Source organism: Prionailurus viverrinus, chromosome C1 (genome assembly GCF_022837055.1).
Source record: "Prionailurus viverrinus isolate Anna chromosome C1, UM_Priviv_1.0, whole genome shotgun sequence".
In the NCBI taxonomy this organism is placed as follows: Eukaryota; Metazoa; Chordata; class Mammalia; order Carnivora; family Felidae; genus Prionailurus; species Prionailurus viverrinus.
In genome coordinates, this window is record NC_062568.1 from 159,733,030 (window position 1) to 159,745,738 (window position 12,709).

At 41.3% G+C, this 12,709-nt stretch overlaps 1 protein-coding gene across 1 annotated transcript in view; it reads right to left on the reverse strand.

Annotated features, from left to right (window-relative positions):
- The window catches only part of PDE4B (phosphodiesterase 4B), a 361,788-nt gene that overhangs the window by 123,171 nt on the left and 225,908 nt on the right, over positions 1 to 12,709 (reverse strand). The window contains exon 2 of the mRNA XM_047870731.1: positions 2,490 to 2,684. Coding sequence (XP_047726687.1) covers positions 2,490 to 2,684 — 195 coding nt within the window. The remainder of the gene's footprint in view (positions 1 to 2,489; positions 2,685 to 12,709) is intronic.

Consider the following 12,709-nt stretch of genomic DNA (forward strand, 5'->3'; position numbering starts at 1 on the left):
GAAATATCTCCAAAAAAAAATTGTGCCATTTTATTCACTCAAGACTTTCCTATATTCTATAATCAGTATCTTCGATAGGGTGATATTATGTTGCCAACAGTGTTTTCTTGGGAAGAGCTGTTCTTTATTATGAAAGTGTGTCCTTCCTCCATTTTTTTCTTTTAATTTTAAGAAGTCCTTTTCTTTAAAAAAATGAGAATGATGGGGCGCCTGGGTGGCTCAGTAGGTTGAGCGACGGACTTCAGCTCAGGTCATGATCTCACGGTTTGTGAGTTCGAGCCCAGCATCCGACTCTGTGCTGACAGCTCAGAGACTGGAGCCTGCTTCAGATTCTGTGTCTCCCTCTCTCCCTGCCCCTCCCCACTCATGCTCTGTTTCTCTCTGTCTCAGAAATAAATAAACATTAAAAAAAAATTTTAAAAATGAGAATGATACTAGGTAACTTACACATATAATTCTTATTTTTCTGAATTTAAAGTTGGCAACATTGTGTAGGTTTTGAGTTAGGGGGAAAATTTTGCTGGTTGGTAAAACTGAAAAGAAGGTACACCATGAATATTAGGGACCCTGAATACAGAATCATTCAAAATTAGATCTCTCTTTTTACAGCTGAAGACTGAGTTGGACGGTAATCTTTCAGGTCTCTTCAAGTTCAAAATTTTCATAACCTGTGACTCTTAAAACATCATCAGAGTTTAATCTGAAATTTGGTTGGAACCTTCTGAAAAGCCTCTGAATGACCCTGAGACTCATCATGCTGTTTGGCAAGAGTTTGGGGAACTGTTAGCTGCCTTCCAAAGCTAGTCTTTCACCTGTGAAACATCATGTGAATGAAGCTCTATTTAGTTTCAGCTCCCCCCATTTCCTATGTTCTCCCCCTAGGAAGTCTAGATAGGTGTTTCTCTTGGTAAAAGAGACAATGCCAGGTATATTCACCGTCAAGCTCCCATGCAAATCTTGGTCAGAAACACCCTCGGTTCTACATGACTTGCAACAAAGTGGTTACCTCTCCTCTGGCCTCAGGCACCTTGACTCTGCACTCCTCTGTTTTCTACCTGATAGTTGAGATTCTGCTTTGCAGTTTGAAGAACATAGGCAAATAAGTCTAAGAGGTTTGAATATGGTCAGTCTTAGCTACATTGCAGGATAGAGCATGGCATATGGTTAGTCAAGGGATGGGCACACTTTTCTCAGTCTCTCTGAGTCTCAGTTTCATTATCTATAGAGTGGAGATAATAGTGGTACCTACCTGACAGAATTGTGAAGATTAAAAGGAGTCACACATGCCAATGCTGCTGGTCCCACGCTAAGTGCTCATTAAATGTTTCCTTCCACTCTGTAGCACAGTTATGTGGGTGTTCCTCTTATCTTTCTTATTAACTGTAACCTCCCTGGGAGCATGCAACCTTTCTGAGAATATCTGTTTTTAATTCATCTGTGATTATTCCACTGTTTTGTTAACCTTGTATCCCCAGAGCCTGGCACACTGCATGGCACATAGGAAAAATTCAGGAAGTATTTGTCAAATGAATGAAGAAATGAATTTTGGCCTGCCCACTGATTAAGACATTTTAGGGAAGGGGTGCTTATATTAGAATTTACCGGCAGAAATGCCCTGGGGAATCCGTTCTTACTGGTAGCTTTAAGATGTCCCCTGCCCCTTTCATAAGAAAGTGACCCTTTTTAGTTTCTTTTTCAAAAGCAGAAGAGAGCCCAGTGGAAATTTCCAGGCTGGAGACTTTAGGGAGCTACCAATATTTTTATAACATACAATGTTAAAAACAATTGTACGTGTGCCCAGAAACCTTTTAAAGCATGAATACCAGCATCCAACCTTATTTGGTTTCAGAAATTTAATAAACGAGTAATACAACCCAGTCATTGTTCCTTAAAAATTAGAGATCTACAATTAATAGCAGCAAAACAAAAACATCAGCTGTGTCTAATAGGGTGGTGGAGTGTGTCATGTCTCACCGAGGAGCCAGGCAACAAGTGGGCATTGAGTTAAGGTTCCAGAGAAGGGACAAAGACATGTGGCTGGATGACAGCTCATTAAATGTCACCAAGCAGAGACTACTGAGAGAGGAGGCATGTCACCAACTACCGTTTTTCTTTTTGCCGTAGCCTCATGCAACCATGTTGCGGAAAGTTCTAGTATGATTTGCAAAAAAAGTGTTAAGGTTCTCAACTCATAAATGATTCAGCGGTTCAGGAAATGAACGCTGAATGACAATTAAAAAAAGTATCAATAACAGATGAAATCTGCACACTGTGTCTGAGATTTTTAATACCCTTGGAGACCCCAGATACGTATTTCTCATGCTGTAGAGCACTAATGTCTTTAAGGGTCATTACCGTCACCTCGGCTCACATTCATTTTTCTCCTCCCTCCTTCCCACGGGTTAAAGGGGAACAGTTGTTGTTGCTGCTGTGACAGGTTAGAGATGAGGTAAGTGTGAGATTAGAAGCCACATAGAGCTCGTACTTACTGCTCGCTTGGAAGTGAAGAGTTTCTTGACATCGCCTTCGGTGACAAATCATAGTCGCTATCTGATCGGTAGAGAAAGGACTCTCTCCGCTGGCTGTGCCCGGGAAAGGTGGCATGGAGCACCAACCCAGAGGAAGAGCTGGCCTGGGGGTCCAGTGGGCTCCGACCTGGGGAAGGGCCATTTTCCACATCAAAGCTTAAGAGAAAACAAAAAACTCTGGTCACATAACCATGGAGGAGAGCATCTGACATACACAGACATGAAGAACTAGTGTGTGCCAGGCACTTGACATAAAATTCCACACTTTATGCACAATTTTAATCTTCCAAACAGCTCTGAGTTGCAGTCATTATTATTCTCATTTTGTATGAGGGAAACAGTCCCACAGAAGCCCAGTCATCAGTAAATAATAAAGGCAGGATTTGAAGCCTAATGCAAAGCCCCATGGCCTTTCAGCGGCAAGAACAACTTTGACAAATTCAGAATAGGAGCCAACCATGAAATAACTTGGTGATAATAAGCAACTTCAGAGACCTCATCTAACACAGCTCTAGGTGTCAGACACGAAACTATCACTTAAATGAGTCTTCCTAGCTGGGAGACTTCTTTGTGCCATAAATAAACATCATGGTCTATTAAGGATACAATATGCATATTTCTCAATGTTTCAGGAACAAAGTGCTATCCTGAAAACATTCACTGGCTGATTAGACGGGAGGCCCAGTCTGAGACTTAATAGTCACATGCAAGTTTAACCACAGAAAATGATTTAATTAATCTGATAATGCCAATTACCCTCTGGGGCTGCAGAGCTTTATGTCTTGAGGAGGATATGGCCAGTGGCTCCAGTATAGGAGAGCCCTTAAGGTTTCTGATCAGTCTGCTCCCCCTAGGAAGGTACCCTGAAGCCCAGAATTAGTTGAACAAGCTCTGATCAATGAACATACAGACGGGAGCAGTAGAGATTACGTCTCTTGTTTTCTCTCCCCCTCTCTTGGTATTACCATAGGTACTGTGTCCTTCCCATGCTCTCCATCATCCCCTATTCATTTTCCCTGGAAGCACTACCTTTAGCCTCAAAGTGACAGTAACGCTCTCGCCTACCATTTCTCTAGACCACTCACTGGTCTCCAGTTAAAGCTCTGCAGAGAGGTATTGAAGAAGGTGTGAGGCTGAGAATGTTCTTTCTTCCGAGTTAGACTACAGTAGTGGGCTTCCTTTATATTCATCCAGCTGCCATAATTTATTTCTACACTCATGGTCCTTTTTTTTTCTTTTTTACTAGTTCTTACAATCTGCTCTCTTGGGGTGAGGTTTATATTTCTTTAGTTTATAAATTGCTTTCTGATCTATTATCCCACTTACCTCTCATAACAACTCTGGGAAGGATATAGTATGACCGCATCCTACATTTGAGGAAAATGAGGCTTAGAGAGATTTTAAATATTTGCTCAAGGTCACATGCTAGTACCTTGTAGAGCAAGTTACCGGAAGACCAAGTCTTCCAACTCTTTCTCTACAACCCCAGACCTCTCTTATCACAGAGTATCAGAATGGCTTGCTGGCTGGCTGAGTGCAATTTTTCTTCTGGATTCAAACAAAATTTGTGTTTGGTATGTAGACAGTCAGATGATGAGCAACCTTAGCTGTTATCTTGAATGGAGACAGGAGAGCAGCAAATTACCCTGAAGCTATAGGTTTCCTTGAAACTGGAAAGAAGAAATAACAGAATGCAGGGTTATAATGCTTCCCTGGAGACCATTCTGAGAAGCTGCTTTTAGCCAACCTACAAACTCCAGGTGTCTGATAAGAAGCAGCAGGTGAGAATCTCTGGTTAAAAGGACAAGAAAGGGCCATAACAACCCAATATGTATTTGGACTTTCAAGGCACCTGTGCGTGGATTTTCACAGCAGGATGATGGTCTGGGATGGGGCTGCCTTTCAAAGACTGCAGGCAAGCAGGCAGGTGGGCAATCACTCACACACGCCAGCTTGTTTCTCTGTCTGCCTATAAGTAGAGCTATGTTGTAAGCCAACTACATCGCAGCGAGTGAAAATCTAATGAAAGCTGACTTGCAAACTTTCCTTGGGTGAGATCTATACTAGTTGTTGGGCAGAATAACAACAACAACAACAAACCCAAAAAAACCAAAACCAAAACCAAAACAAACAAAAAAACACTCCTTTGTGGATAAGGGCTCCTTTGTGCCACCCAGATCCTGTGGAATGGGCAGGTCCTGATGATTCCTCTGAACTGTTCTTAAGGACAAAGAGGGGAGTTATAGACGGGACTACATAAAGCTTAAGAGTGGGCATGAGCTTTGAAGTTTCATGTATATTCACGTTATTCATTTGGGATGTATCTGTTCAGCTTTGATGCATATGAAAACATTAAAATGCTTTTGAAACACTTGGCAGCCAGCCATTGCCCCAGGCCCTCCAGAATTTGTTGGTCTCCCCGGTGATCCAGTAACTAAAAGGTTGGTGTCTGGAACAGCAGAGGTCTCTAGCTTTTAGCACTATGGCCTGTACCCATTTAATTGGTCAGTGTCCATGCAGTACCAGTCATTAAACATTATGACTGTGTGTTCCTGTGCTAAAACATTAGACAGGCACCATGTACATGTGACTACCAAACTCTTAGAACTTTTTCCATTGAGGGTTTCTGCCAGGGCTCACTCTGCCCTATTTTCTTCTGGAGGCATTCCTAGTGGGCAGAAAGTTTAAGTCAAGGCATTACCCTTACAGTGTATGTCACAAGGCATTCTGTCCCCAGTTAGTATCCAAGAAGACTGGTCTTACTAGGTAAGCAGGGACTAGACGCAGATACCCAAACTCTCTCCATGATGCTCTCTTTTGGTTTTGTTTTGTTTCTGTCTTTATTCTTTACCCTGCCCAAACTCTATAAACTCATAGAAGAGCCTGCTGGAATTCAGAAGAAGCCAGGGAAGAATTCTCTGGTGCAAAGAAGCAGTCTCAGGGAGACAAACGGCCTTTCATATTCCCTGAGGCACTGTTTCAAAGCAACCAACACAGATGTACAACTTAGGAACAAACATGAATCACCAACCAGACACCAGTCCCAGTCACAGCAAAATTAGCGGGCAGACATCACAATACATCCCGCAGATCCAGGGTGGGAGGAGGGGTGTGGGCAAGGAGAAGACTGAGGACAGACTTAACAAGCAAAATGAATAGACCACACAAACTGAAACACAATTAGGGAGAAAATGGAATCTAAAATATCAGAAACAAACACATAAATGGAAGAATTAATTTAGGATGAATTATTTAGGATAATTTTTTTTTTGTCTTAAGCCTTAAGCAGGACACACATTTCACCTTTAGGCTTCTTAATATTAAAAAATCATTATAACAGTAGTGTAAGCATATTATATAAAGCATAGACACTAGAGGGAAAAATACGACTTTTATTAGTAGTTTAGTATGTTTCCTTCTGAATATTATTCCTGTAGGCTTGGATGATTTTTTTTACAAGTATTTTTCATGTACTGCACAGTTTCTGGAATTATCATTTTCCATGCCCTGGAACTTGATGGTTCACCCAGAAGCTGTGCCATACTCTCCTATGCATTTTCCCTACTGTTGGCCATTGTACTTAAGATCTCAAATAACATTGTAGTTGATATCTTTGACCTTATAGCTACTTTAGTATTCACACGAGGTCACTCAGAAGTTTCAGACAGATTAAGTGAGTTTCTGAATATTTCACTGAACCTCCCTTGAAGGGACTGCCCATATCCAGGACATGGACTGAAAGAGTATTGCCTTTTTTCTAGGACCAGAGACAGTCCCAGAACTGCTCTCTCATGTCCAGGATTCTCTGTGTTTCCTCCCTCATGACCTGCTTGTTTCTCCCTGACTTGGCTGATCACCCTGGACTGAATCAATTGCTTGTTGTCTAAGTCTGAATATTTTAACAACTTTCTCCTCCTTGGTAGTTAGACTTCTCGGCTTCTTGAGCCGGACTGATGGTAGCAGATGACACTGTGGGTATAAAGTGGTGCTCCCTGAAACTGGGGGGCCCTTCTCACCACTGTCTCCGATAAGTCGCTATCTCCCAAATTCAGCTCATGGCACCTCCTCCAGCAAGTTTTCTCTGACAGTGAGGCCCCAGTTTGATGTAAACACCTGTTCCTCCTCTGTGCTCTCCTAGACTCCTTTACTGCAGTACTTGATCACAGCACTTGTAGATCTCTACTTAATTCTTTCGTTATTTAGCTGATTCCCAATAGATTCTTATTTCCCAGAAAGAAGGGACCCAATATTACTCACTTTTGTATCCCAGGCTCTGCATCAGAGCCTTGTAAATAATAGATCCTCAAAAGATGTCGGCTGAACCAATTAAAGAACACTGCAATTTAGTGTGAAATGTTTCTCCCTTCCCTTCCCGCTTCCTGCCTCCTCACTCTCATCTCCATTCCCACCAACATGGGTTTTTGATGTTTCTTTCCAAAGAGTCTATACAGATGTGTATAGACTTAATTGATAAGTCTTGTAAGGCAATGATATAAGAATAAAATTAAATAAAAGGAAGTAATAAAATAAAGTAAAATAAAATGAAATGAAATAAAATAAAATAAAATAAAATAAAATAAAATAAAATAAAATAAAATAAAACACACTTCTATGTTCTCCCGGAACAAAACAATCTTACGTAGAAAAATACCTGCCTTAGATATTTGAGATGATGACATCTTCACACAAACCCTATAATAGGAAAAGCTCTCCCATGCCAGTTTCTGTTTGCCATCTTCTCATCTCCTTCTTTTTAATAAAAGCAAGACTCTTTTCTCTGCCCTGCACTTTCTCTGATGGCGGTTTCATTCCCTGGGAATGCATGCAAAACCAGGCCCAAGCTGGTGCAGAAAGGGAGCCAGCAGATGGCAGAAGACAGCTGCAGCTTCCTCAGGCTGCACCTCCCAGCCTCCAACAGCAGCAGGTGGGGCTGCTTGCCAGTCTCCGAGGGAGAATGTGACTGAGGCCTTACTCATAAGCCTGGGAGGAAAAATCAGGGATAAAGAACAGAACCGCAAGGTCTACGTGAAACCTTTTATTAAACTAAGAGAAGCTCTACTTCCAAGAATTCAAGCTAAGCCAGGTGATTGCAGAATTGCCTGCAATTGTTCCCAGGGTGGTTGTTTCCTGTCCCCCCAATTACTGCGCATACCCCAATTTCTGTTACAGAAATTCACGAAACAACATCCAACAAATAATTCATTTCGGAATCAGAGGAGACTTTTCTCTTTCCGCTCAGTCCTTCTCGAGTTGAGTCTCTGGCTTATTGTGATAAATAGCCCCACTGTAAAGATGGCGAGCTCTCTAAAAAATGTTTAAATTTACAGGTCAGCACAGTAGCTCACCACCATTTGGGGAGAGTGCCCCAATGTCTCAATTTTGTGTTCCTTCCTTCCTTCTTTCCTTCCTTCCTTCCCTCCCACCTTCCTTCCTTTCAAGTTTATTTATTTTGAGAGAGAGAGAGGCAGAGAGAGAGAGAGAGAGAGAGAGAGAGAGAGAGAGAGTATCCCAAGCAGGCTCTGTGCTGTAAGTGAGGAGCCCAATGTGGGGCTTGAACTTCCAATACACGAGATCATGACTTGAGCTGAAATCAAGAGCCAGACACTTAACCGACGGAGCCACCCGGGCGACCCTTTGCATTTCTTTCTTAAAAATTTACTCACTGAATATCTCATACATCACTGAATTTTTATAACTCCAGAAGGCGAATTCTCTTCTTCTCATTTCAAAGAGGAGAAAATGGAGGCTCCAAAACGTGAAACTTCTTTTGAAAAATTCTAAAATGTGATCTCCTTTAATTACACTGTACAGTTTGTGCCCAGGGGTCTCTCTTCCTATGTCCCCATGACCCTTCTTGATCCCAGAATCTACCACACTGGATTGTATTCCTCTGTTTACTTATTTCTTCCACATCACCAGACTGTGACCTTGAAGCAGGGACTAAGCCTCATTTCTTTTGTATTCCTGTTGCCTATAACTGAGTTTCACACCAGAAGGCATATAACCAGTGAATGAATGGGAGGATCTCACCGTTTATGTTTCTCCTCTGACAAAAAGCTTGTTCTATCTGGATTAAAACCTCTGGCAGGTGAAGACTTCTGAGAAATCCCTCAGTGGAGTTAATTGGTTCCTCTTTACCCATATTCGCACCCCCCCACCCCCACCTCCCGACCTGATCCCTGGAACTCCATCCCAGGAGTTTTGTCTTTTGAAAACTTTTGTGTCTAGGTTTGTGTATGCATAGATGGTGGTAGTTTATCTTTGAGAAAATGCCATGTTTCTTCAAAGTTCTGTTGGAAAATATTTCCATCAATTGTACTCAGAAATTAGCATCTTCAAATGCTTGCTTATAGTTTCAATAAAAATAAACATACTTAGGTTAGCCATCGCCTCAGTGTGATATCTGGTCCCTGTAGATGGGCAAGGTGCATGGGGGCATCCATTTTTACCCACAGTGACAGTGACCCACCTTTATACAATTAATGGTGGCAGGATGCCAGTCCTAGATTTTTAAAAAAATTTTAAAGTTTATTTATTTATTTGGAGAGAGAGAGGCACATGTAGGGGAGAGACAGAGAGAGAGGGAGAGAGAGAGAATCCCAAACAGGCTTCACACTGTCAGTGCAGAGCCCAATATGGGGCTCAAACTCACGAACCGTGAAATTATGACCTGAGCCAAAATTAAGAGTCAGAGGCATAACCAACTGAGTTATCCAGTTGCCCCTGCCATCCTAATTAAAAAAAAAATTTTTTTAATGTTATTCATTTTTGGAGAGAGAGAGAGAGAGAGAGAGAGAGAACGCGTGTGCAAGTCGGGGAGGGGCAGAGAGAGAAGGAGACACAGAATCTGAAGCAGGTTCTAGGTTCCAAGCTGTCAGCACAGAGCCCGATGTGGGACTCAAACTCACGAACTGTCAGATCATGACCTGAACTGAATTTGGACACTTAACCAACTGAGCCACCCAGGTGCCCCATGCAGTTCTAATTTTTAATGAAGGACTTAACTGTGCAAAATCACAGCCAGCGTGATGCAGAGCCCATGTCCTAGCTGCAGGTAGGCAGACCTCCTCTGGCCATAGTTACAGGAGAATATTGCAGCTCTTCCCTGAGAAGCCAGTGCCAAAGTCTGTGACTTCCCTCCCATAGAGTAGGAAGGAGAACTATGATATTCGGCTCATCTGAATTCTAGAAGCGGCTTCCCACTGCCTTCTTTTCTTCCTAGGGGCTTTGAAAATTACATTCATGGCAATAATCCAAAATTGCTTTCCCCACAGAGAGGTTTAACCAGAGGTAGCAGAGTAATGCTGAAGAGCTCTGGGATTCTGGAGATCTGGCTTCCAGTTCCGGCTCTGTGAGGAAACAACTGGAATTAAACGGAGACTCCCCATGTCCTGACCTCCACACCATAGTCTTTCTCCCCTGAGGTGAATGAAGACAAGAATGAGTAGAAGATCTCTGAGGCACGTCTGAGATTAGACATCTTACAGACATTTTGGAGATGGAAGAAAGACTGGTTCTCAAGTGAGGCTTGATGTGATTTTATATTGTTAATGACCATTCATTCATTCATTCAATGCCTACTATAAAATAAGGTACTGTTCTAGGCCTGAGAATGCTGCAATGTACAGGACAGACAAGGTCCTTGTGGGGAGGTAGCGACAATAAATAAATCAAGTAAGGTAATATCAGATAGTGATAACTGCTATGATGAAAATAAAACATAACAGTGTGGGAGACAAAGATATGGAGAAGAGTGTTTCTTTAGTTTGGGTGGTCAGCAGACCCACTCTACAAGCCACAAAGGTGGTCTCCTGCTCTACACCAGGGCACGACCCCATCTTTCCCACATGGTGTCACTTGAGTTGAGATCTTATGGAGGTATTGGGAAAGTCTATCCTTGGATTCTTTCTGATCTCCATTTCTGTCCCCTTTTTAGCCAGAGAATTCAGCCAGATGATACTTGTGTTTGAATTTGGTGCCATTTATTAAGCTAGTGAATTAATTTTCTTCATCCCTGTGCCATTTCTGAGCTGAGTTAGTTGCTCCATTATCTCATAGGGCTATACTTGTCTTAATATCTATGTATCTTCACCATAGCACTTGTCTGGCCTAATTGTTAGAGTCTGCCTCCAAACTGCTGTGTTCCTCAAGAACACAGAACATATTTTTCCTACTTTTTCACCTCATTGCTAACGGCCATGTCTGTCAGAGTAGGGGTACTTAATAAATTTCTGATGGATATGCCAATGAAGGAATGAATGATTTGGGACCAAGGAAATTTTACCAGCTCTCCTTGATACCCATCATAGATAGCACAGATATACTTCTCCATCAAGAAGTGATGTGCATGGTGTGGGGACACCAAACTGTCTTCTGCTCTCTTCTGACCCCTAAAGCTAGCTGACCCCTAAAAAGTCAGTCTAACTGACCCCTAAAAGCTAGCTCCATAAAGAAGAAATGGGTTTGCTACCAAATGTCACCTGCAGAGAGGGCTGAAATACCTTACATAGGGTACTGAGCCCAAGAAGAAGGCAAAGGGTCCTATTTGGTAGCAGTCACCCCTATCACTTGGTGTTGACAGTGTCAGAAATAGCAGTGCCAAGAATATTCCTCTTAATGTTTTTTTTTTGTTTGTTTTTGTTTTGTTTTGTTTTGTTTTTTTGTAGAAAGCTTTAATATTGCTGAGGAAAGTTGCAACTTCTTTCTTTTAGTTGTTGTTTGAGATCCTTTCTTGGGTCATAAATGTTTCGCCAAAGAAATGCATAAACAAAAAAAGTAATACCAATGCTTCATTTTTTAAATGAGATTATAAGATGGGGTCACTTAAAAAAAAGCCTTTCTTTTCAAAAGCTAGGGAGAGTATTGTAATGTGACCCTTTAATAACTTCACATTGGGTTTTTTCTGTGTTATATGATTCGATGCACAAGGAAAACAAGATCAATCCTATCTCATAATTATAAGAACATGATTTCTAACAAGTTTGCAAAGTGTTCTGTCAATATATTTCCAGGTAAAAAAATGATTTTCAGAAACGTTAATGTTATAAGGTAAGTATGTGTTTCTTTCTGTGTCCTAATCATGGCTGAAATTTCACAAACCTACTCTCAGATTTTCATCCACTTAAATCTCATAAGGGTTAGGACAACTCTTAGCAGTAATGGTCACTTTCTATAGGGCAGTGATTCTCAGGAAAGGTAGGGGTCTCCAAAATGAGAACAATTTTGTGCGGGAATGTATTTTGTATGTGGACTGTATAAAGGGGGTTGAGGGGTACCAAGATTAAGAACTTACTACTCTGTATTGCTGCTGCTTTAAGTTGCATTTGGGGTATACAAATTTCCTAATAGCTCAGTATTTTCCAGCCTCCATTTTCCATCTTTTCTAAAAGATTATCATAAAAGATATTCACATAGTCTCTTAACTGGATATAAATACTCCCATTTATACATTTGGTAGCCCTACCCAAAATAAAATCTGTTAATTAAATTATTTATTTAAAAATATTATGTCAGCTTCCAGTGGCTCGAAGGCAACTGAAATTCCCTTCAAGAGAAATGATCCTGATCTGGAAAAACCAGTTCTTACCCAACCAGTGATGGCTTCCAGAAATTGTTGCTTTCTTTAATAAGTTCTCAGATACCATCTGGAAATCAGTTCTAGAATTCTGCTTGATATCTATAGCTAAGATAGTGTAGATAAATGGTCACTTAGCTCATTGATATATACTCCAGTGATGGGGGACATGTTAATCCCATGAAATAGTGAATTTCACTTTTGGAATGATTCAATCATTTACGGCTTAGGCCAGAAAACTTGAATTAATTTTAATCTTTAGCCCAAACCTCCCCCACCCCCATCCACTTACTCAACCAATCTCCCTCACTGTGCTAAATGGACCTGCCATCTACTCAGTTGAATCATCCACAATTTACCTCCTTCTTCAAATCCCCTTCATCTTTTTCAGTTGGCCAAGGAGGTCTACCCATCCTATATCAAAACTATACACTTTAGTTTTGCTGGTACCATGGTTTAAGTGCATTAAAATCTCACTTAAACTAGAATAGCCACCCTATGAATCTCCGTGCTTCCACTTTTGCCCAATCCTCCAAATTCTGCTCCATATAACAGGAAGGGCAATCTCTTAACATAAAAATAAAATCATGTCATTGCCTTTAGAATA